This window comes from Rhododendron vialii, chromosome 6a (assembly GCF_030253575.1).
Source record: "Rhododendron vialii isolate Sample 1 chromosome 6a, ASM3025357v1".
Classification (NCBI taxonomy): Eukaryota; Viridiplantae; Streptophyta; class Magnoliopsida; order Ericales; family Ericaceae; genus Rhododendron; species Rhododendron vialii.
This window is the reverse complement of record NC_080562.1, coordinates 5,308,842-5,332,554: the sequence shown is the minus strand read 5'-3', so window position 1 is coordinate 5,332,554 and position 23,713 is coordinate 5,308,842. Positions and strand designations below refer to the sequence as shown.

General features: G+C 39.3%; 2 protein-coding genes across 2 annotated transcripts in view; one reads left to right on the top strand and one right to left on the bottom strand.

Annotated features, from left to right (window-relative positions):
• The first annotated feature begins 5,099 nt into the window (after positions 1–5,099).
• On the top strand, positions 5,100–8,539 carry LOC131331150 (serpin-ZX-like). The gene is made up of 2 exons (XM_058365013.1): positions 5,100–5,562; positions 7,584–8,539. Exons 1-2 carry the CDS (start codon positions 5,125–5,127, stop codon positions 8,376–8,378), a joined length of 1,233 nt encoding a protein of 410 aa, XP_058220996.1. The 5' UTR covers positions 5,100–5,124; the 3' UTR covers positions 8,379–8,539.
• A 4,918-nt stretch (positions 8,540–13,457) lies between these two features.
• LOC131331145 (uncharacterized) overlaps positions 13,458–23,713 on the bottom strand; it is a 48,819-nt gene continuing 38,563 nt past the window's right edge. The window contains exons 4-6 of the mRNA XM_058365002.1: positions 15,355–15,375; positions 14,704–15,155; positions 13,458–14,405 (exon numbers count right to left, since the gene is read on the bottom strand). Coding sequence (XP_058220985.1) covers positions 13,803–14,405; positions 14,704–15,155; positions 15,355–15,375 — 1,076 coding nt within the window. The 3' untranslated portion in view covers positions 13,458–13,802. The remainder of the gene's footprint in view (positions 14,406–14,703; positions 15,156–15,354; positions 15,376–23,713) is intronic.

The window sequence follows — 23,713 nt, the reverse complement described above, 5'->3', positions numbered from 1 at the left end:
TGCGAGAGCCAACTCAGCCAAGAGGCTTTATGATGGACCGGAGGTTTGTAATTGTCGCACTGGTTAAGAGAGTTAGAGACGAGGAGTAGGACTGTAGGAAGACGTCGCTTTTAGAGCTCTTTAAGAAACCAATTGTTAAAAGTAAAAATCAAAAATTCAATCTGCTGACACTTTTTGGCTACCAATTTTTTTCCCTTGACCTCTTTCTCTAACTATATCTCTACTTCTTTCTATCTCAGATATGGAAATTCTACTCCATGGTTAGGTTTCGTTGACGTAAGATCTCTAATTTTTCCTTTTTATTCAGCTTCTTGAATTTCTAGAGTTCTCCTAAATCTGATTCATTTAGGGGCTATATACATGGCGCTCCTACTATTTAGGCTTTTCTCTTTGTATAATACCAAGATTAAATGTAAAGCTGATGTTGCTAAGGTTGTAGCATTTTTGTTGGAGCTTGGCAAGGATAAGAAGTGTTGAGGGTTTGAAATTGGGGGAATTGAGGGCTTATCACCTGGTAATGCTTTCGTGTTTGTCTCCTGCAGGTTTCAAGGAACAACAAAAGAGCCATGCCATATGAACTGAATAAAGGTTAGAAAATACCTATTGTAATTAATTGGTTGTTCCTTGTGTCAATGTTGCTTTATTTGTTTTGGAAGAGAAGTACTACTTGGCTACCATACTTTTCTTCCTAAGATGACCTTATTTGGCAATATTTATTGCAGCAGAAAGATGGACTCAATGTTAGAGCACATGTGGAACACTCGATGAATTCAGGATAAAAATTTCGCAAGGGCTAATATAAGGTATTACTTCTGATTTGGCCAACAAGAAAAAAACTTCACTTTGGAATTACTTCCTAGCAAATAAACATTTATGTCATTGCAATTGCGGTCCATCCATGGGTGAGCAGATTATTTGGGGTATTGTATGTTATGTTGTTTGTCATGTTCTATTTCACCCCCCCCCCCCCCCCCCCCCCCCCTTTCATTTACATGTTGAGTATTTCATATTTGAGAATAGGTTTGATGGGGGGGAAAACTAAGATAATTTTTGGCGATAGGGCTCCATGGGATGGTACAAATGCTTGGCATAATCATAGTCCTAGAGAGCTTCTTTTAGTACTAACTCATTTAAGGCTCGGCATAGGAATGTTAGTAAGGATAATTACACGATTCATATTTGACAATAGGTCTGATGGGGGAAAAAATTAAGATAATTTTTGGTGATAGGGCTCCATTGGATGGTACAAATGCTTGGCATAATCATAGTCCTAGAGAGCTCCTTTAGTACTAACTCATTTAGGACTCGGCATAGGAATGTTAGTAAGGATAATTGCACGATAGTGCAGAATTGAACTTGCTTACAAGTTCGAGTATGTGAGTGTAATTGCTACTTATGTTAAAATTATTATCATTGTGCAAGGCATTAGTCCTGGATTGAAATGATTTTTTTTAAACTTAAACATGGTGGTTTAAGGCAGGAGGACAAGAAACGCATCCAGGGAAAAGAGTTGAACATCTACTCTCATACTTGTAGAATCAGCAAACAACCAATAGTTATTTCATTTTATTTGCTTCTCTTTTTCTTGTTCAATATTTTTGCTATTTCCTGGTATCCCCTCTATGGAATGGATGCTGATTGTAGTTGTATGAGTTGATTTTACAGCGATTTAGTAGAATGAAGAAAATTCTGACCAACCATCTCAAACTGGCCTCGAAAGACTTTTTCACAGACTGAATGCTGTCGGCATCATTACTTTTAAATTAGGAAATTTTCGATCTACCTAATTTTTCGCTTCCTAAAATCTTCAACTAAAAAAAACTAATATTGTGAATGTGAAGGACTACAACTTTGGAATGATTATCTAGGGGGAGTTTTTCCTTTTTCTTTTTTCCAGCGCATCTTTCCTTCTTTACATCATGTTGCTTGTGCTATTTGTAAGAAATTGGTAGATAATTAGAAGTATGTTGATGTGTGTTGAATGAGTCTGTCTTTTGTTTTAAATATGAGGTCTTGAAGAGTCAATTGTTAATATTTTGGCTATCAGTATTCTAGAATCTGAGAAAATATCATTATGTATCGAATTGCATAAGATCAACTACCATGCTACACATACTGCTTTATATATGGGTCACAAGAATTAAATTAGGTATCTGAGCTCAATGATGATGTTGTTGGTCAAAAGTCAAGGTGTTCAGCCATCTAATCTCAGTTATCATGTAACACGTACGATTGTCACAAGGAATGAAGACCTATTCTCTAGGTGCATGGACATAACCTTGAGCTAGAAATTGCAGCAATGGTAAGTTCAGAGGAGACGATTGGCATGTATATTTAATGTGGAAGCAAATTTTACTTCCAAGTCTAGACAAACTAGGATTATTTTTGGGGTTTCAAGTTTATGCTTACGGACTGTATTTTGACTGTTTATATGCGTAATTTTCAATTTTTGGACTGGATTCAAATTTTTCCTCACAAACTTTGATTTCTTGGTCAGGGTTTTTTGCTCGCAGAGTTTGATTTCCAGATTCAGAATTTTTGGGTTAGGGTTTTGATCAGGCTTTGATTTTTAATTAGGGTTTTGATTTTAGATTTTTGGTTTTAGTTTTTAATTTTTGGTTATTATTTTTACTGTATTTATGTGTATGCAGGTCTAGATTAGTAGTTGAATGGCATATATTGTTGGCTGCTGTTGGCTATGATGTGAATTTCATATATTGTTCGCTGTGATGTTTAAAAATCTGAGCCAAAAGGCATAGAGTGCAATTTGAATGCAGTTTGTAGTGCAATTTGATGAATGCAATTTTTAATAGACTTTGAATGTAGTTTTACTGCACATTGTTATGGAAATACAGTTGTTGCTGTGTGTGTGTCGGTGTCCAAACTGCAGTTTTATTGGAGATCTGAGGCTGTTGCTGTGTGTGTGTGCGTGTTCAAACTGCAGTCTCTGTCGCAATAATGATTGTCTGAGCTCGCAAATGGGCTACTTCCAGTTTTCAACCATATTTCTATGTGTGTTGAGTTTGGCAGCTGTATGCAATGTTGGACACAATTTTTTCCCCTCCCAAAAAGAGGACCTTTTTTTTAAAAATCGGCCTTGAGAATGGACCCTTACTCAAGGATAGATAGAAGTATTGATTTTGAAAGATGGGTGTATTGGAAATCCTATGAGGGTCAGTTAAGGAATGGTACAAAGTTGGAGATAAATTAGAAGACATATCTTAGCCTATATCAAAACTTGTTCCCTTAAACGGGCATGTATTCGTGCTGTGCATGAAGGAGCACCTAGTGGAAAGCAAAATATAGCAACAAAATCCACACATTCAGCAGAGACAGCACAATGGTTGGGTTCACATACTGTTTGTTTATACATACTTGTCAAATTCACTTGAATATTCCACACATTCAGCAGAGAAGGCACAACATTAGGCTGCGAGACCTCGAATTGATTATGTTAACTGGATCATCCCCGTAGTAACCAAGACGTAGTGCTATATCAAATGTGGAGCATAGATTCGAATCAACACAACTGATTCAATGAGAATATGATTTTGAGCGACTATAAAGCACATGGTATACTTCTGCATACATCTCTCGATGTATATTGTTAAAAATATGCAATATAGATATTGTTTGATAAGTCTCAATTATTTCTATGACATAATGATTTTAAAAACATAAAACACAATTAACATATTGAACACTTAAAAAGGAACCGAAGGAGTAAGTGTTTAATTATGTGGAAACTGAAAAGGCCTATTTGAGATTTGGAAAGTCTAAGGAAACCGACCATGGCCATTGACGGCCAGGGGAGACCCAAACCCTCGCGGGGCCCACTTTGGGCCCTCACGGATAATTCAAGCCTTTCAATAATTTTTAAAAAACAAACCAAGCAGACTTGTGAAAAATCAGCTCAATCCAATACGTGTAGGTGCTCCATCCAATCTTCTATTTTTTCATTTCAATTATGGATTTGTGAAAAGAATGGAAGATTGGATCAAGCACCTTCACATATCGAATTGAATTGATTTTTCATGAGCCCTTTTTTTTTTCCTTAAATTATTGAACAACTCAAATTATCTGTGAAGTGGGCCCCGCATTGCCATCGGTAGGGCTGTAAATGAACTAAGTCTTTCGTGAACTGTTCGAGGCTCGGTTCGGCAAGAACTCATTCGAGTTCGATTCGTCTGCTAAACGAGCTGAATTTGAACCTCAATTCTAGGCTCGTTCCGTAAATGAGCCGAACCTGAGCCTATCAGTATTCGGCTTGATTAAGTTCACGAACCTATAATTAAATTTAATTAATAATTCAATAGGGGAAATGATATTGGCACTCCCAAAATTGATGCAGGCACTCCAAAAACAAAAGAAAATGGCTTTGGAATTACACTGATTTTGGAGTGCCTGCAACAATTTTTGGAGTGCCAATATCATTTTCCTTCAATAGGGGTCTATTTGTAAAATTAAAAAATTTTAAGGTCGTATAAATAATTCAATATTTATTTTTCTCCCAAATTCTATACGATCAATGAGAGAGTTTGGGTTCTCTTGAGTTTAATGAGCCGAACCGAACCAAACCCGAGTCTTGATGAGCTCAATTCGAGCTTAGATTTGAGCCAAGACGTTCAGGTTCGAACCGAACCAGAGTCGAACTCGAGCCAGACTAGTACTTTAACGAATCCAACCGACCGAACCCGAGCTTTGAAAAATTTTAACGAGCCGAACTCGAGCCAAGTTGTTCAGGCTCGAATCGAACTCGAACCGAACTCGAGTCATACTAGTATCTTAACAAACCCGAGCCAAACTTAACAGAGTTCGGCTCGATTCGATTCATTTACAGCCCTAGCCATCGGTGGCTTAGCTGAGTCCATTTGATCGAGATTGCCGCTTAATTATCTTAGGTCGGCCCTAAATAACGACATGTGGGACTTCATGAGACACGAACCACTCAAAGGGGTAGCTTTTAGATTAAGCAAACAATCAAAACTTGAAAGGGAAGAAAATACACCGCCAAAAAAATCAAGGGAATATTCTTGCAATATACCACTCCATATTCTCCCTATATATTACGCATACATGCATTCTCGGACCCTAAACAAAAGAAAAGCAAAAACCATAGCAAGAATGGATACATTCTCAAACCCTAGAAAAAGTCAAGCGAAAACCTTAGAAAGAAAGGATTTCTGCACACAGTTGGCCTCTCAATGGATGCTCGAGGAGGTCAAAAAGTCCAGAAAAAATAACTTGGTGGTGTCTCCGGTCTCTCTCAACGTCCTTCTAAACATGGTGGCTGCCGGTTTAAAGGGCTCTACGTTAGAGTACACGTTGGGCTATCTCGGGTCGGAAAACATCGATGCAATCAACTCCAAGTCCCGGGAGATGATGGCGGTTGCGGCTGCTGTCGGATCCACCAAGGATGGCCGTGACGATGGAGGGCCGATGTTGGCCATGGTCAACGGAGCTTGGGCCGATCAACGTTTTCCTTTGAAACCGTTGTATGAGGAGAAGATTCTCAAGGGCATCTTCAACTGTGAGTCCAAAACTGTTGATTTTGCAACTCAGGTAATTAATTTGTAGAATTAATATTGACTCATTGGTTTTGGTTTAATCTGATTCAGTAATTTGATAAAAATCCCAGATGCTTTGATCTCTTTTGCGTTCTATATGCCTCACGCAGAGACAACTCGGAAAAACCCTAATACGAGTTTTGAATCTTTCGGTCGCTAACGTTATTTCTCTTATGGATTTCTTCGATTTTTATGTTCGTTTAAGAAGTGTTTTGAAATAATTTAAACAAAACTAGTGATAAATATTCATAGCACAAGATGTTCGTATCGGATTAGGATTACTCAGATTTACTGAATTCAAATCAATAATGCTACCCACACAGAGAAAAAACACAAATCTTCCACAGATCAGTCCACGTGGAATAAAAATTGCAAATGGACCCACAACCCCTCTCTCTCTCTGCAGGACCCTTTTCCCAAAACCCACTTTCCCCAAATTTTGAACAGCAATTGTCTCTCTTCCACCACCGACGAGCCCTAACTCCACCGTTTCTGTGTCTCACCACCGCCGATGCCCACCCCATCATGTCCATCGCAGTCTCACACTTATTTTGCACGATTCTCTCTCTCTCTCTCTCTCTCTCTCTCTCTCTCTCTCATATTTGCATAGAAGTTTTCACATCTCCGATCAAAAAATTAAAGTTATTCTAAAGAAAATGCAACACTACCCGAAAAAATGCAGTACCCAGCCACTTCATATTAGCAAATCTTAATCATATTGCCACAAAATTTTCCCTTTTAATTTTTTAATCCACAACAAGTTCTACACTTTGATTCTGTTGAGGTGAATAGATATCCAAAGTATGAGAGACGAGTGGTTTCCAGAGTATGAGAGAAGAGGGTTTCCAGATTCAGGTTGGGAAGCCTACCAACAATGGTGATATCTGCTCTTACCAAGTGTCAGTAATTCACGATTTGTTCCAGAAAAGAGGAAAACATGTACGAATATTATGATTCCAATTGATCTGTCGAGGATCGTGAAAGAGAGAGAGATTGAAAGTGGATTTATTAGAAAAGAGTAAAGATAATGGGGGCGGAGAAAAAACTAGGGAGAATAGTGAACAACGTGGGTCTGAGAGGGGAGAGGTGAAAAGCAGGAGGCGAGAGAGGAGAGAGAACGATTGTGGGCCCATTTGCAATTTTTATTCCACGTGGACTTATCTGTGGAAGATCTGTGTATTTTATATGTGTGGGTAGCATTATTGAATTCAAATTCGGATCAAATTTAAACTATTTTGAATTCTTATCGGATTCAAGTTTAATCCGATCCATTAATAGGCATATATATTCTTCTTGTAGTCAAAAGGAGGAGTTTAAAAAACTTATATAGGCCTCATTCCACTGACCTTCCTAAAAAATAAGTGTTTATATTCAATTTTTAAACTTAAAAATAAAGTGTTTACGAAAATAATATTTTAATTTTTTTTACATCATTTAAAAAATCTCATCGAAATTTTTCAAACAAAAATTTATATTGTATATTTTTAGATTTCAGTAAATCCATTATTTTTAACCTTAAAAATTGCAAAAAAAATAAAAAAATCTTTTTTGAGTTACTGGAACGGGCCCTTAGACCTCGTTCCGTTTGCTCAGACTTTTTGGTTTGTTAATTAACACTTAGACTGGTGTTTTTGACTCATTTATTGTAGTATTATTCTTCACTTTGCCCGGTATTTTAAATTTTTTGTAAGAATAAAATATCTGATCCCATGGCGGGATGGAAGGGGGATGGGGATTTGAAAAAATTCAATCGGTTTAAATCTCCATTACCAATAATAAAAGATTTGTACCTTGTTTTACAGGGTTTTCGCTTGTTTTTTTTCCTTATCACTCGAAAGAAAATATAAATTTCAATCAGTTTAAATCTCCATTACCAATAATAAAATTTCTTTCTGCTTGTAATCCTCTGTTCGATTATTCATTAGCATGATATCTGATATGATGGGGCAACTGAAATTAATAGTCAAGTAGATGACTATTTTTTGCTTCCATGTGTTTCTGTTAACAACCAAACAGGCTGCGGAAGTGAGAGACGAAGTTAATGCATGGGCCGAAGTTGTATCAAGGGGACTTATCAAAAACTTTCTCGATCCGGGCACTCCGAGTCCAGACACAGCACTCATCCTTGCAAATGGGCTCTACTTCAAAGGAACATGGGATCACAATTATCGATTCGTCAAAGAACGTACTGAAAGAAGAGATTTCTATCTTCTTAACGGTGACACTATTTCAGTACCCTTCATGACCAGCAGCAAAATGTATCCCTGTGGATCCTTCGACGGTTTCAAAGTTCTCAACATCCCATACGAGAACGGAAAGTGCGAACAGCACTTCTCCATGTACTTTTTCCTTCCAGATGAGCGATACGGATTGCAAAATCTCTTAGAAAAGCTCATCAATTCCGATCCGAAGACGTATTTCCACTTGTCAAAAGTAGTGCTTGATAAATTTTGGATACCAAAATTTAAATTCTCGTACAAGTTTGAAGTCTCGGAGGCCATGAGGGATACGGGAGCACCATTTTCTTTTGCAGAAAATCCGACAGACTTATCAGAAATGTTACATATTCCTGATGGTGCTCGACTGCCACCCACGAGCATAATTCAAAAGGCATGTATTGAGATCGACGAGAAAGGCACAGAGGCTGCAGCCATTACTGCATTACACCTGTTTGGATGTTCGAACCCACTCCACAAGCCAAAAACTTTAAGTTTCGTAGCTGATCATCCTTTTGTATTTATGATTAGGGAAGCTAAATCGAGGCTGGTTTTTTTCACAGGAGTAGTGCTCAATCCGAGCCAAAGTGATTGATTTGCTTATGCCTTAGTTGCCCTATGGCCTGTTTTTTTTTTTAATCATCTTTATATAATTTAGGAATATGGAGTTTTAGATGCTTATGCTTTATCTTTGTAATCATGAGTTTTAGATGCTTATTGTTAGTGATAATAAATATTTATGTCGATTTTGCCCTTTGTTTTCTTTTTTCTCTCTCCGTAACGCTAGTAGAATGAGAGAGAAGAAAACCATTAGACTACCATGACCTACTCCTGTCTCTTAGTTCATCCCATCTACGTACCCATGAACAAATAATTGCAATGCAGGAATCAATGAGGCAATGGTTATGTCGACTGTCGACAAAGAAATAAAGCTCTCTGTAGCACAAACCCCTTCTCTTTTTATCACATGAGCAATGAGACAATCACAATTCTGAACATAACTGTCTCCGGAACTGTTAGATGTATGTGAACACAGTTGTGTCCGGAGTTGTTTTAAAATTGTGCGAATCGAAATTGGGCAAAAAAAAGCATACCAAAGTGTGGCAAAAAAGAGCGTACCAAAGTGTGGTAAAAAAGTGTACCAATCCCAAGGGCTTCCCAAACTCCTGTTTGATAACCGGATTATTATTCCGTTGGGATAAGCAGTGAGCTCCATAGGGGGTATTAGCGATACCCCGTGGGACTTGGTATTCATAGTCCAATTACAACTCATTCTCATTACCAATTTCTTCTATCAATCAAATCCCATCATCTAATGTCATCTCAAACAAACATGATATTAATAATCCCATCATTTAATTCCATCACAAACAAACATATTCATTATCAATTGCTTCTCATTAACAATTCCTTCTCATTACCAATCCCAATCCCAATCCTAATCCCATATCTTTACGAATCTCATCCCATCCATCTATCACTATTATCAAACGGGGCATAAATCGTCCATTGTTCTCATCCAGAAGGAAGACAGGAAGTCTACAGGATCCAAACGTCAACCTCTGGAAAACTGATTTTAAGGTCTCAAGGGCTTGTGTAAACAAAATTGCTATGGGTATATTGAGAGAGATTCGACGCAAACAATGATCTCTTATCGCTTTTGCTCGCTAAAACTCAACCTAGCCGTATGCTTCTTGTAGATATCATTAAGACGTTGCCCAAAGCACCTATAAAAAAGATGACTAGTGTTTGCTTACATGTGTTTCTGTTTACAACTAAACAGGCTGCGAAAGTGAGAGACGAAGTTAATGCATGGGCCGAAGCTGTATCAAGAGGGCTTATCAAAAAACTTTCTCAATCCGGACACTCCAAGTTCAAACACATGCAGCACTCATTCTTGCAAATGGGCTCTACTTCAAAAGAACATGGGATTAAGATTATCAATTCACCAAAAAACGTACTGAAAGAAAAGATTTCTATCTTCTTAATGGTGACACTATTTCAGTACCATTCATGACCAGCAGCAGAATGTATTACTGCAGATAGTTTGATGGTTTCAAAGTCCTGCAAATCCCATATGAAAACGGAAAGCACAAACAAGACTTCTCCATGTACTTTTTTCTCCCAGATGAGTGATGCGGGTTGCAAAATCTGTTAGAAAAGCTCATCAATTCCAATCCCAAGACGTACTTCTACTTGTCAGAAGCATTGCTTGATAAATTTTGGATACCGAAGTTTAAATTCTCGTACAAGTTTGAAGTCTCCGATGCGATGAATTATACGGGAACACCATTTTCTTTTGCAGAAAATCCGATAGACTTATTGAACATGTTACATATTCCTGAGGGTGCCCAATTGTCTCCTGCGGTGATAATTCAAAGGCTTGTATTGAGATCGACGAGAAAGGCACAGAGGCCGCAGCCGTTACTGCATTAATTCCCCCCGACGGATTTTCATACCACAATCCAAAAAGATCAAGTTTCGTTGCCGATCATCTTTTTGTATTTCTGATCACGGAAGCTAAATCAAGGCTGATTTTTTTCACAAGAGTAGTGCTCGATCCGAGCCAAAGTGATTGATTTGCTTATGCTATGTTGCCATATATGGCCTCTCTTTTTTTGTTTTATCTTTATAGTTTAGGAAAATGCATGGAGTTTTATGTGCTTGTGCTTGTATCTTTTTAATCATCAGTTTTATTAGATGCTCATTGATAGGGGGGGATAACAATGTAATTGTAGTCTATATATGATCCACCACTTATGCCAATTTTGCCTATTCTGTTCTTTTTCTATTTTTGTGTCTCTGCATAACGCTAGGAAAATGAGAGATAGAAGAAAACAATTAGACTGATCTACGTACCCATGAACAATTAATCGCGATGCAGGAATGAATGAGCATTGGTTGTATCGAGAGAGAAATTAAGCTCTCAAGGGAGGTGCCTCCCTTTCTTTGGAATTTTAAGCCCGAGGTGAGTTGGTTTGGTTTTTATCTGGGTTTTCGGTCTTGTTCGTCTCAACTGTTTTTTGTGCTTCGGGTTTGGATGTTGGTTTTGGGTCCTGTTTTTGCTTTCCGGTGTAGGGGTTGGATCCTGTTTTTGTCTTAGTGGGTTTTTGTGGTGTCTTGGTTGTGGTGCTTTAGGTCAGGCTTGGCCCGTTTGGGTGTTTCCATGGTTTCAGGTTTTTTGGTGCGGTTGATTTTTTGTCATCCTGTGGTGTTGGTTCTCGGGTGGCGTTTTTGCAGGTATGCCCAAAATACGTTTAATCTTTGTAATCTTCTTTAAAGATTAATAAAATCATTTTCTTAGAAAAAAAATTAAGCAGTCTCCAGCACAACCCCTTTCACTTTTGTCCAATAAAATCAAAATTGTGGCGAAAAAGAAAATGGACCAATGAGATCAAAATAGTGGCAAAAAAAGGTGGATGTTAAATCGTCTATTGTTCTCATCCAGAAGAAAGACATCAAGTTTACACAAATGCATTACATCAAATTTTTTTTATAACTTCGGTGTTTGATCGAGCTAGCTTAAATGCACCTCAACTAATCTTGTGAGTTCATTCCAATAACATTGGAATTGGGGCAAAAATAGTGGCCCCAACAAAATCAAAAGCAATGTTCTAAAAGTCGCTTAGCAAAATGGCCGACTAGCACTTAAGCGCCGACTAGTCGGCCGACTTTTAGAACACTGTTCAAAAGTGTGGCCAAAAAGGTGGAAGGTGGAATCTTAAATCGTCTATTGTTCTCGTCCAAAAGAAAGACAGGAAGTTCACCACATCATTCCAGAAAACAAGATCCAAACGTCAACCTCTTGACACTGATTTTACAGTCTCAAAGGATTTGTATAAATAGTGCATGCTTAAAACTTGTTATGGTTTCTGTACAAAATGTAAGAGAGTACAACTAGTAATTAAAGCTGTTGTAACGAACGTACTTTCTCCAAGAAGCGCACGCCTCCCACCGTAGCGCCGGATTTGGTTCACAATATATAGTGTCCGAGTAAAGTACTTCGAAATTGACTTAGTTTCAGTCATCTTTAACAAATCAAATTCGCCCCCGTAGAAGTTGGAGGCGGACTCGCATTGTTTTCTCAATTCCACGATGGGAACTCTGAAGGATATCCAATGCTTGTTTAGAGGGATGCTGGGAGCGTACTGCACAGTTACGTGCTGGGAGCGTACTGCACAGCTACGTGCTGTGCAGCGTGCTGCGCAACCGTCAGTGCCCCCTTGCCGGCATCGGCTCGATGATCGGAGACGTCTACTGCGTAGAGCTCGTCGAGTACTACAAGTGTACCATAAATCAACCCGATCAAATATCGTTAAGTGCCTCATCGGAACACATATAATTCGAAAAGAATGGATTCAGTGGTTTTGATCCAGTGTTTCGTATGCATTAGGATTCATTTTTTTCTAAGTTATATGTGTTCCGATGAGGCACTTAACGATATTTGATCGGGTTGATTTTTGGTACACTTGTAGTACTCGACGAGCTCTACGCAGTAGACGTCTCCAATCATCGGGCCGATGCCGGCAAGGCGGCACCGGCGGCCGCGCAGCACGCTGCAAAGCACGTAGCTGTACAGCATACTCCCAGCATCCTGTTTGGAGGCGGTGGCAGACGAGATTTTTTCAAAACTTGATTCATCGATGCCTTGATAAGTGAGTTGAGTTTTGTTCACCCTCCACCTAAGAGGGTGAACAATACCCTCATTTTTATTGGTTGAAATGGTGTGGATTCCACCACAAAGTGATGTCATGCTTACCAAAAAGTGTATTGCATGATAAGCATGACATCACTTTGTGGTGGAGCCCACACCATTTCAACCAATAAAAAAGAGGGTAATGTTGACTCTCTTTTAAGGAGGGTGAACAAAATTGCACTCCTTGATAAGTATAGTGCTCGTTTATCCCTTCTGCATGCTTCTTCGAATGCTGTTTTTTTGAGCATCAGAATATTTTTCTTCTTCTTCTTTGGAGGCCGGTTTTTTCATAGCCTCGCTCCACCATGAATCTTGTGAGCCAATTAGAACTTTCAATTGAATGCTCCAATTTTCGTAATTTTTTTGGACAAACGAGGAAATTGGGGAAAGATTGCTTTGAGTGGCCATTTGGTGGTTTAGCAGGTGGGAATAAGAAAATATTTGCTTGTTACAGAGTGAGGCGCACAGTCCGACCGTGCGTGCGGATTCACCTCCAGTCGGACGACTCTGTTCTTGGTGGTGCCACAATCGCCTTGGTGAGACGAATCTGCAGGTGATGTCGAACTGGTGGTTCGATTGTTCACAGTGGCTTGGAGCATTGTGTGTGGCTTCACCGCCAATCACATGGGTACGGTTTTTGGTGACGATAAGATCATCCGGTGGAGACTCAAACAAAACAGAGACCGTTTGATTTCATAGCGGGATTATTGGGCGGCCTCTGGGTGGTCATTTGTTGCTGGGCTTGAAGGCAATCGACTCATGTGGATGAGATGATCTTGAATCTGCACTAAAAAATCTGATTTCGAGTGAGCTAGTTTCTGGTGAAAAAAGCAGTTCCCATTTCTTCCGCTTTCTAAATTCTTTCTCCACCAAAATCAATTATTAGGCTAGGGTAAAGCCAACAACGTCGAAGGCCAAAGGTATGTTTTGAGAGAGAATTTTTTCGGATTAGCCCAGGGCTCTGATACCCCACTAATGCAATTTGTATTACACTGAGAAACTGAATTTCTCATACACTCCCTCACACACTTTGATCACTCTTATTTGCAAACTTACGTATTCAAATTACAAGCCAATTTATAGGATAAACAAGAGAGAGAGAAACAAAGATGAGCTAAACTCACATTTATTGAGCAAATCTAAAAATATATTACGGAAGCTTGAAAGTCTTCAAGCCTGATCTCTCAAGTGGTAAGGTAAACCATGTGCTTTTCATGGGCCGCTAGGAAAGCAACTCAAGAGTACTTTTCTTCCTACTGGGTGTAGGTTGTGATGCCTTTTCTCCTTGTTTCCTATTGGTCTTTGTAAACTTCGGTTCGATAATTAATAACTTTTATTTTTGTTTTTCACAAAAGAGAGGTAATAGACGGTCAAGAATGTTACGTCTATGTATACAAGGGTGAACATTAAAACGACCCCGCAAAAGTATGCAAGGACTGCACCCTGAGGGAGATAAAGCTGATCAAGAAGGTAGACCTGTCGAGACGATAGGGCGGTGAACGCCATGGAGAGAACCAGGGAAGACATGGCAAGAAAAAGCCTCAACGGCAAGTCCAGGTAGAAGTCGCTGGTGCGGAACGGGAGCGACTGGATCGAAAACATAATCGTGAAGGAAAGAACACCGGTGAAGAGGCCGCAGAATATGAGCAAGAAGTAGATGCGCATCTCTTCCGTGAAAATAACGGGGAGGCCGTATTTAGGATCTTTCTCGTCTTGACGGTAACCTCCCGGTGGGGTAAAGAGCGCGGCGTAATTGACGGTTCCGATCAACACAACAACTAGCATCAGGCCATTGTTCACATCTTTGACTGCTTTCTCGGCCTCCGATCGTATTTCCAAATGTTCTCTTAAGAATGCATCTGTTGCAGTCTCCCCGACCGAGTTTCGAAGATACATTAGATGTGGGGGAGAGTCATGACTCACGTGCTGCATGTGGAAGTTCAAAAGACCATATAAGTATAGGTTGTTGATTTTGTCACTTTCTTTTTTGTTAACGCCACTCCTTTACAAATATATTTTTGGTGCAAAAATACACTTGTAGATGAGTGGTATTAATAAAAAATGGAATGGCAAAATTATTTCCCTAAATATATATATAAACCATCAGCAATAACGTACAGTAGTCAATTAATTAATAAAGTTCGTATTTCTTCCGTTGCGTGTGTTCAACAAAATAAATGCACACATACCCTCTTTGTTTTTTTTAAAAAGCACACGTACGTACCTCAAACCAACAAACATCCCACATCATCTGGTACAAATGTCCACGTTGAACTGATCTAAAACTTGGGGTACCCAATTTGGTAGCGAGATGTAATATAGTGTTTCCATTATTATCAACATCTCCCACCAACATTCCATCTCCGAGTCCTATTTTCCTCTTTAACAAGTTGTAGATATTCCAATCTTTCTGCTCAACCGCTATATGCAATATGTTCTTTCCTCTGGCATTATCACTATTCTTGTCAAACCCATACGCAGCCTCCGGAAATTTATCTAAAATCTCACTTACCAACTCAATAATGCCTTTCTTCGTGGCTTCAACAATCGGGCTCCTCATGTGATCACCCAAGTAGCGACTCCATTCTCTCTCTTCTTTTACAAGCCTTTTTCCCAGCGCAAATGCAAAGGCATGTTTCTGTTTTTCATCATAGATTCCTCTGGTATGTCGACAAGCTTAATTGTAAAGAAACAAGTTCATGAGTTAATGAACTTAAACCAATCCTCCAAATTGTATTATTTAAAATCCTTTTGGAAACTAGCTATTTTATTGAAGTAGTAAAAGTCAGTGAAAATCGATCTCGATTTTTTAAATAAAAATTAAAAAATCCAAGAAACAGTGCTTGATCTAAGGGAACAAGTAAAGGGACCCCACCTTTGAAGACGGTTCTAAATCCTGCAGTAAGAAAAGAATGTAACCAATTAGTAAATTAGCTGAATGAAAGAGAATTGATATTCACATTTCCTTTTTTGGAGAATTTTTTTAGTATACCGGAGATACCAACATCCTTGGTATCCCCTCCAGTCTATTTTTAATTTTCTGGCCATTTTCCGATCACACTTGGATGATCGATTCCGTTCATTTTGTAGAGTTCAACGAGAACCATAATTATACCAAAAATCGTGTTCATCGGACTTTAATAGATATATGATCAGCACACGTGAAAGTTGCAAAAAAAAAAAACAAACAAACAAACAAATAAAACTGGGTTCCGATTCAGTATGGTTTTGGATCCAGTTTTTATTTTTTTCAATTTTCATGTGTTCCAATCATATATCTACTTAAATTCGATGAACACAATTTTGTTTAAGTTTAAGGTTCTCACCAAACTCTACAAAATGAACGGAGTCGGTCATTCAAGTGTGATCGAAAAATAACCGAAAAATTAGAAATAGGCCGGGGGATACCAAAGGTGGGTATACAAAAAAGTTTCTAATTCTATCGGCTAGACAATCTATCATTCAGACTCCTTACCTTATCTCATGGTTCTTGTATTTAGAACGATAAGAAAATTGACACCATGCAAATTCAAAATTATCATTTATACTTTATGTTAAAGCATCCAACTCCAAACTAATTGGCAAAGAGTGGAGAGGCTGCCCAAGTTCATATACTAGTTTTGGAGGAGATATTTAACCGATGTGGGACAAATCCCAATACTCCCCTGCACGTGCGACCCCTAACTCGCCGCACGTGAAGAGGTCAACAAAGGATTCGGAACACACGAATCACAATGAAATAAAGTGCAACTATGGCACAAACAAAGGAGAAAAGCCTCCGAAACTCTAACTCTGATACCATGTTAAAGCATCCAACTCCAAACCAAATGGCAAAGAGTGGAGAGGCTGCCCAAGCTCATATACTAGTTTTGGAGGAGATATTTAACCGATGTGGGACAAATCCCATGTTAAAGCATCCAACTCCAAACCAATTGGCAAAGAATGGAGAGGCCGCCCAAGCTCATATACTAGTTTTTGAGGAGATATTTAACAGATGTGGAACAAATCCCAATACTCTCCCGCACGTGCAACCCCTGACTCGCACGTGAAGAGGTAAACAAAGGATCCGGAACACACGGATCACAATGAAAGAAAGTGCAACTATGGCACAGACAAAGGGGAAAAGCCTCCGAAACTCTAGCTCTGATACCATATTAAAGCATCAAACTCCAAACCATTTGGCAAAGAGTGGAGAGGCTGCCCAAGCTCATATACTAGTTTTGGAGGAGATATTTAACCGATGTGGGACAAATCCCAATACTTTATCTCATGATTTGCGCGTTTAAAAAATAAATTATGTTCTTCCTTTTTTTTGACGACAATACAAATGTTTGCTAGAAACAAAAAAAAAAAATTGGTATCTCCAACGTAACCAAGGCACCTGTTTATATCTATGTTATCTCTCTATGCTCCTTCCTCTTATGTCTCCCCTGTTAGTTGTTGTAACGCCCCCAATTTTGGGTACGTTAAATGAGGCATTTATTATATAATAAAGAGAGTCTGGCTCATTATTACATCATAAATACATCATAAGGAAAAGGTACATTTATTCAACAAGGAAGGAAACTAGGGTTCCTAATACTACTTTGCTTGCTCTTCCATCCTAGCAAGCTCCTCTGCTCCAAAAGCTTCCACGGTGTACATCTTATCCTGTTCATCTAAGAAATCTGACACATTATACCGGCGTCGCCACCCATATAATATGTCAGGGTCACCAAAAAGGCAACACCGTGAGCTACAACGCTCAATAGAGTAAACCCTACCCACTAACTCATAAATTACAAACAGTAAATCATATACGACGAATAGTAACAATCACACATCCACATTCACTATTCAAGTATCGTTGGTGTCCATGTTTCTCGGTGTTTCTCCTACGCAACTCATCGTAGACCGTGTCTCCATTTTCACTTTTTATCACCAAATCAACATTTTCAAAAATCCGTTTTTTTTTTTTTTAACACACCCAACCTCGGTTCCGCCGTTCCGGGTTCCCGAGTATCCTCACAATGGTTCCGCCGTCCCGGGTTCCCATTGGCACACATTTGCATTGGCTCCTCTCCGCGGATAACCAAGCCACACACCCAACCTCGGTTCCGCCGTTCCGGGTTCCCGAGTATCCTCACAATGGTTCCGCCGCACCGGGTTCCCATTGGCACACATTTGCATTGGCTCCTCTCCGCGGATAACCAAGCCACACACCCAACCTCGGTTCCGCCGTTCCGGGTTCCCGAGTATCCTCACAATGGTTCCGCCGCACCGGGTTCCCATTGGCACACATTTGCATTGGCTCCTCTCCGCGGATAACCAAGCCACACACCCAACCTCGGTTCCGCCGTTCCGGGTTCCCGAGTATCCTCACAATGGTTCCGCCGTCCCGGGTTCCCATTGGCACACATTCACACACACATCTCACATAATGCCATCAAAATCGGTCATTATGTAGTTTCAAAAATATTTCCTCCTTCGAAACACATTTTTTCTTGTTAACCACACCCTAGGTGTCATGTTTCTATTTTCTCGATTTCCGTGTCTCGTTCTCATGCATAGACTCCGCGGTAGGACTTTTCACATACGCAACCATAAATCATTCATTGTAATCTGACAAGATCATCCAATTCTATATTGCTAAGCATGCTCGAAAAGATCAAAATATGAATACTTCAAATCAAGCGTTAAAATCTTATCTTTCGAAAATCGTTATATCTTACTTTTTGAGAAATTCAATACAACATATGTTTATTTAAGACAAAGTCATTTATCCAACATGTTCATACCTCCATTAGTGAGATAAACTTATTGACAATCATGCATTTTAAACGATAAGCTTATTTACTTGAAACCAAACAATAGATAATCTTATCTACGATATTGATACTTTGAATCAAGAACATGCTACTCTCTAATGTAGATTTTATACTATACGTAGAGTTATTGGATTAGGGTTCTACGTATACTTAGGGAAGTGAGTAGAGAAAATCTACATGATCGTAATGTCATTTCAAGATTTTGTAAAACGAGCTTGCTATTTATTCCTAATACTTTAACTTGCCCTATCATAAGCAAAATAACTAAAGTTATACTAGGGAAAATGAGTAGAGATTTATCTACCTTGATCCGAAACTTAGTCGGGGCCGAATAAGCTAGTTGGAAGATTTTCTACGGGCGGTGAACTTGCAAATCTGGACCGAACTTTGGATGGCAGTAACTTGGTCAATATTTGGCCGAATACGATCGTTCTTGGGTCGAAGTTGAAGCTCTCGAAGTGCTCTACGACTTTCGTGAAGGAAGTTGATCCTAGAAACTACTTTAGGTAGGAGAAAAATGGTGATAAAGGCAGAGACAGTATGCTGTCTGGAAATAGAAATCCGAGATTTTTACTGAACTTCGGATGCCAATATCTTTGTCGTTTCTTCACCGATTTGGATGGTTCTTGGGTCTAACTTGAAGGTTTCGAAGTGCTCTACAACTTTCTCGAAGGGAGTTGGTTCTAAAAACTACTTTAAGCAGGAGAAAAATGGAGATTCGTGGAGGGCAGTAAGCTGCCTGGAAAAACAGAAATGGTTTCTAGAGAGAAGTGAGAGCAAGAAGTGATGGTGTGAATTGAATGGAAGGCATGGGGTGCTATTTATAGCCAACACTTGAGCTCCTCCTTCCTCCTCTATGGCCGGCCCCCCTCTCTCTCCTTCCTCCCATGGATTTGCTCCATTGTCATGTCCAATCAAGCTTGAAAGCATGCAAAGTCTTCCATGACTTGTCACTTCCATTTGTTGGCCAAATCTTTAGGTCATCATGAAGGGTTTTGGACTTGTCAAGTCTATGGGGAGGTTGCTTGCAAGAAAGAATATAATCATGGCCTAGCTTTGTACTTTGAAAGACTAGAAATGGGTTGGCATGTAGTCAAAAAAATAGGCTTAAGGCTATAAATATTGCTTGTGTAAGTAATCAATACTCATGCACACACTCCACCCCACTCTCTCCATCCGGCCTTTCTCTCTCTCTCTCTCTCTTTCTCTCTCTCTCTCTCTCTCTCTCTCTCTCTCTCTCTCTTGTATCTATATACATCCAAGAAAATCTAGGAAAGTAAGTCTAGGATTTTAAGACTAGAACATAGGTGTGCATGCATGGCAAAGCTAGCCTTGCTTCCTTGGAAGCAAAATGATGAGATTCCTTAGCCCATGATTTTGTATTGTCAAATCAAGGCTTTATTGGCAACTTAATTGCTATTAACCAATGGTCAAAAATTCTCCTAGCATTTATTAACCATTGGTTAAAGAAGGTAAGTATGAGCTTGAATGACTAGTCAAATCTAGGTTCTCATTATGGCAAGTCTAAGGTTGAAGCAAAATGATGGGATTCTTGTATGACTTGTCTTGTCATGCATTTTGGCAAGTCAAAGGTCTAATAACCAAGAGACAAAAATTTTCCTAACCATTATGGATCAAGGGGTAAATGGATATTGGTAATAATTTGATATGACTAGTCATGGAAATCTATTGTCCAAGGGATAATATTTTCCCTAACAATTATGGATCAAAGGTTAAAGTTTTCCCTTGCCTTTATTATCCAATAGGTAGGGTGAGTAATGATGCTAGGTAAAGTGAAATGACTAAACATAGGAATAAAATGATTACTCCTATAGTCTAATGGTTCAATTAGGGTTCGGGGGTTCAAAAGGCTCAAAGACGGTCAAAAAGGTCCATCTAGGATTAGGAAATTGTAACTAGATTGAAACGGTAATTAAGGTTTTCTAACGAATTGGTTGGAAACTAATTCTACTTGCCAAGTAGGATTTCTAGCCAAGAAATATAATTTAAAGATTTTATTTTAACTCACTAGAAAAAAAAAATACGAGTGCTTCTACAAGCATACTTGTCTTTAGAAAATGACTAGATTGCTCGGCGTGAAAGATATAATTTTATAAGTTTCAAATCTAATTATGACGGATTATAAAAATTAAAAAGAAATTTTTAGTAGCAAATCCAAGTAATTAAGATAAAATTTAAATATTTAACGAAATTTTTATTTACCAAAAATCAGGGTCGTTACAAACTATCCCCCTTAAAATAATTTCGTCCTCGAAATTGGTGCATGACTACGGATCAGATTTCGTCGCTTTACTGGTCTTGGAATCATCGTCTATCCCCCTTAAAATAGGAGCAGGTCACCACCAATAGCGTGATATTGAGGTGATCACCTTCGTCATTTGAGGATATCTCCATCACGTAGCCTTCGTGGATTTTGTTGACGGCCATTCCTCCTCCTGAAGTAATAATAGGTTCAACGGCGAACCTATGGGCTCAGTTTCTAGTTTTGTACAAGTATGCAGTGATAAATAGTTTAGGAAAAACATTCCCATTCCAAGGGTAGATTCTCGATTGGAAGAGGATAGAATACGCTACATGGGTATAGGTACCCTTGCAGTGTTGATCAGGCTCGAAAATTAGGATTTCAACTTATGACTGAACGGAGAGGGGTGATGTCAAGGAATGAAAGAAATGCCCCTACAAAATCAGGAAGGACCCTATAGGTATGTTTTAAGCCAATCAGCGATCTAATCAAGATTCGAATACTCTGGCAACCCACAAATGCTTTGGCATCACACGGCTACTGTCTAAGGCTCCGGCAGGTCCTAGAAGTATCTCGAAGTAAGACGACAGCATTTCAAGCATCTCTCACAATCTTCTGCATGTTTTGTTAATCAAATTAAGCCTCATCACTTGCTTAACAAGACGGGGTTGAAGTTGCTTCAGTCGTTGAACAATTTGCCTCGTAGTACGCCTTTGATGAAGTTTCCATCGTAGATACCAACGCCAAATGCAAAACTTCTACCAATCATCATGCGGACTCGTATCCCATAAGCATCTTCTTATCACGTCCCTATCAAATCAGCATGCTTCCCACCTAACGATATTAAACCCATTTCTAAACTAGGAAACAACGGATTGCTTGGGCAGAATCCCTCCATTATCGTACAGCGTAAGTACTCCATCCTTATTCAGGGGGAAATCGAACATCAGCAAGCAAGCCTTACTATATTCTAAAAGCTCAGATATTTTAGCAAACGCATTGAAAGAACCTATGCAGTCACGGGAAAATAAACCTGGGCGGCATCGACTTCTGGCAATAATTTCAGAGGCACGGCTATCTTGAAAATAAAATTTCAAAAATCCAAGATAATCCTAGATGTCGGGACGGGAATGGCTGAGTTAAGCTGCCCTCAAGTAGCGCAAGCTTTTGATAAGGAATTGATGATACCTAGTTAGTTCAAGGAAGGGTACCCATCTCCTAAGGAGATTAGTTTCAAACAAATTTAAATGATCGTACCATAAGAATGAAACAAGGAGTTTTTCCGAAATGATTTGAATATCATCAAGAGATGATCTGAATTTATTGATTACGAACGAAATGGAATAGTTATCAATGATGGAATGGACCAATCATCAAATCTTAGTTATTGCGAAATGACATTGCCGATCATTATCGAAAGTGTCAATAAAAGTTGTATCAGAAGAAAATGGTTGTTATGATTCTCGAGGTTCAAAACTCAAGAGTTACGAAAAATTCGAGGGATAGTGAAAGGTTCTAAATAATAGTTAGGATTAGTAACACCATAGGGTGCATCGCTTGGCCAATTAGGTCGGGTCACAAAAGATACCCAAAATTACGCCACTCTTATCAATAAGTGTCGTAAGGAGTAAAAATGAATGATTTCATTACTTGAAACAATGAGGGTTTCCTTCACAAGGATGTTGATTTCAAATAGAGATTTGAGAGAAGCAATGTAGTTAGGAAATAGTACGGATATAACTAGTCGAGTGGTATATACTTCCTACTAGGATTTAGCTGGCGGAAGGAATTGTCGTTTCCTTCGAGCATTCCCAATTTAAACAAACTTTTCGACCTCAGTGTTCCCGGTTTGCGTCCGGTACAGGTGGTTAGCGTCCGCAGCCCTTGAATAGTTTCACGCCTTCCTTTGTCGGTTTACGATTCTAAGGAATCTCGCGATGTTTAGAGGTTAGAATGGAAGCTCTAGGAGTATTGGTTGATCTTGTTGGCTTCAGACGTTGCGTTGGGATGTTCTTTTAACTTCTGCATCAGTGTCGCCTTTGTTGCTTGCGGTGGCGGCCTCACCGTTGGTGCTGGCATCTTAACTTGTTCTCGTAGTCCTTCCTTTTTAGTGTTAGAAGGGAGTTATTCACAATCTAGTTTCCTAACGGCGCGTAACTCGAAATCGCAAGGTTCTTACTCCTAGTGAAAGGGCTATGAGGTGAGAAAAAACCATCGAGATTTTGAAACGGGAACCAATTTTCAAAGCAGCAATGAAATAGGATGCAATTTGAATTCGGCTATGGTTCCGGCCGCTTAGGCCTAGGGTTGGTTAGTGCTAAGAATGGCTAAAATAGCTTAGTTAGGCCTATTCTGCGTTTAGAGGGTCCTCCGTTATCGTATCCAAATCCGTGGCGCGTATTCACTATCTACGAGGGAAAATTGAAAGGGGTTTTTACTAAAACAAATTTTCTTTTGCAAATGGTCTATCTTTCAAAAGTCAAAAGTAGCTTAATAACATAGTATGCAACGGTACTCTCTTTTAAAAGTAAAGCAGTTTTTTTCATAGATACGAACATCATACAACATAAGCATAGAATTACAAACATAAACATAGAGTTCTACTATAAAACAATTAGATTAGAACAAGATTCCTAATACAAGTTGAACACGATCTTAATCCTTAACATCCTACATCCCGAAGGATTACAATCGGCCTAATATATGTCTAAATGGCGTCGTTGGGTTCGGGTCTCGCCCATCCTCGAGATTCTCTACCATCTTTCGTTGTAAGCTTGGCGCAACTGACGTTCGTACTCCTTTATGACTGCGGCGAGTGCGAAGGCCACGACGAGAGTCCCGTACCAGAAGGTGTTGAGGCGGTTATTCACGGCGAACCACCGTGGCATGCCTATTGTGACTACCGCACAAAATATAATGAGGGCGAAGAGTTGCAACCATAAGGTTTGGATTGTTATGGTTATTTCGGCTCGCTCGATTTCTCGGAATATGGCGTCTTCCGGAAATCCTCGTCGTCGGGTTGCCATGGCTCGGCTTGGTTCGGTTCGGTTTGATAGGATAGGATGGAGATTTGGAGGAGTTATGATGGTGAGGGAGATGATGAGATGGAAGTGGTGGTGGGGTATATATAGGGGACGGAAAAGGGGTGTTGTGGAGGGAAAGAT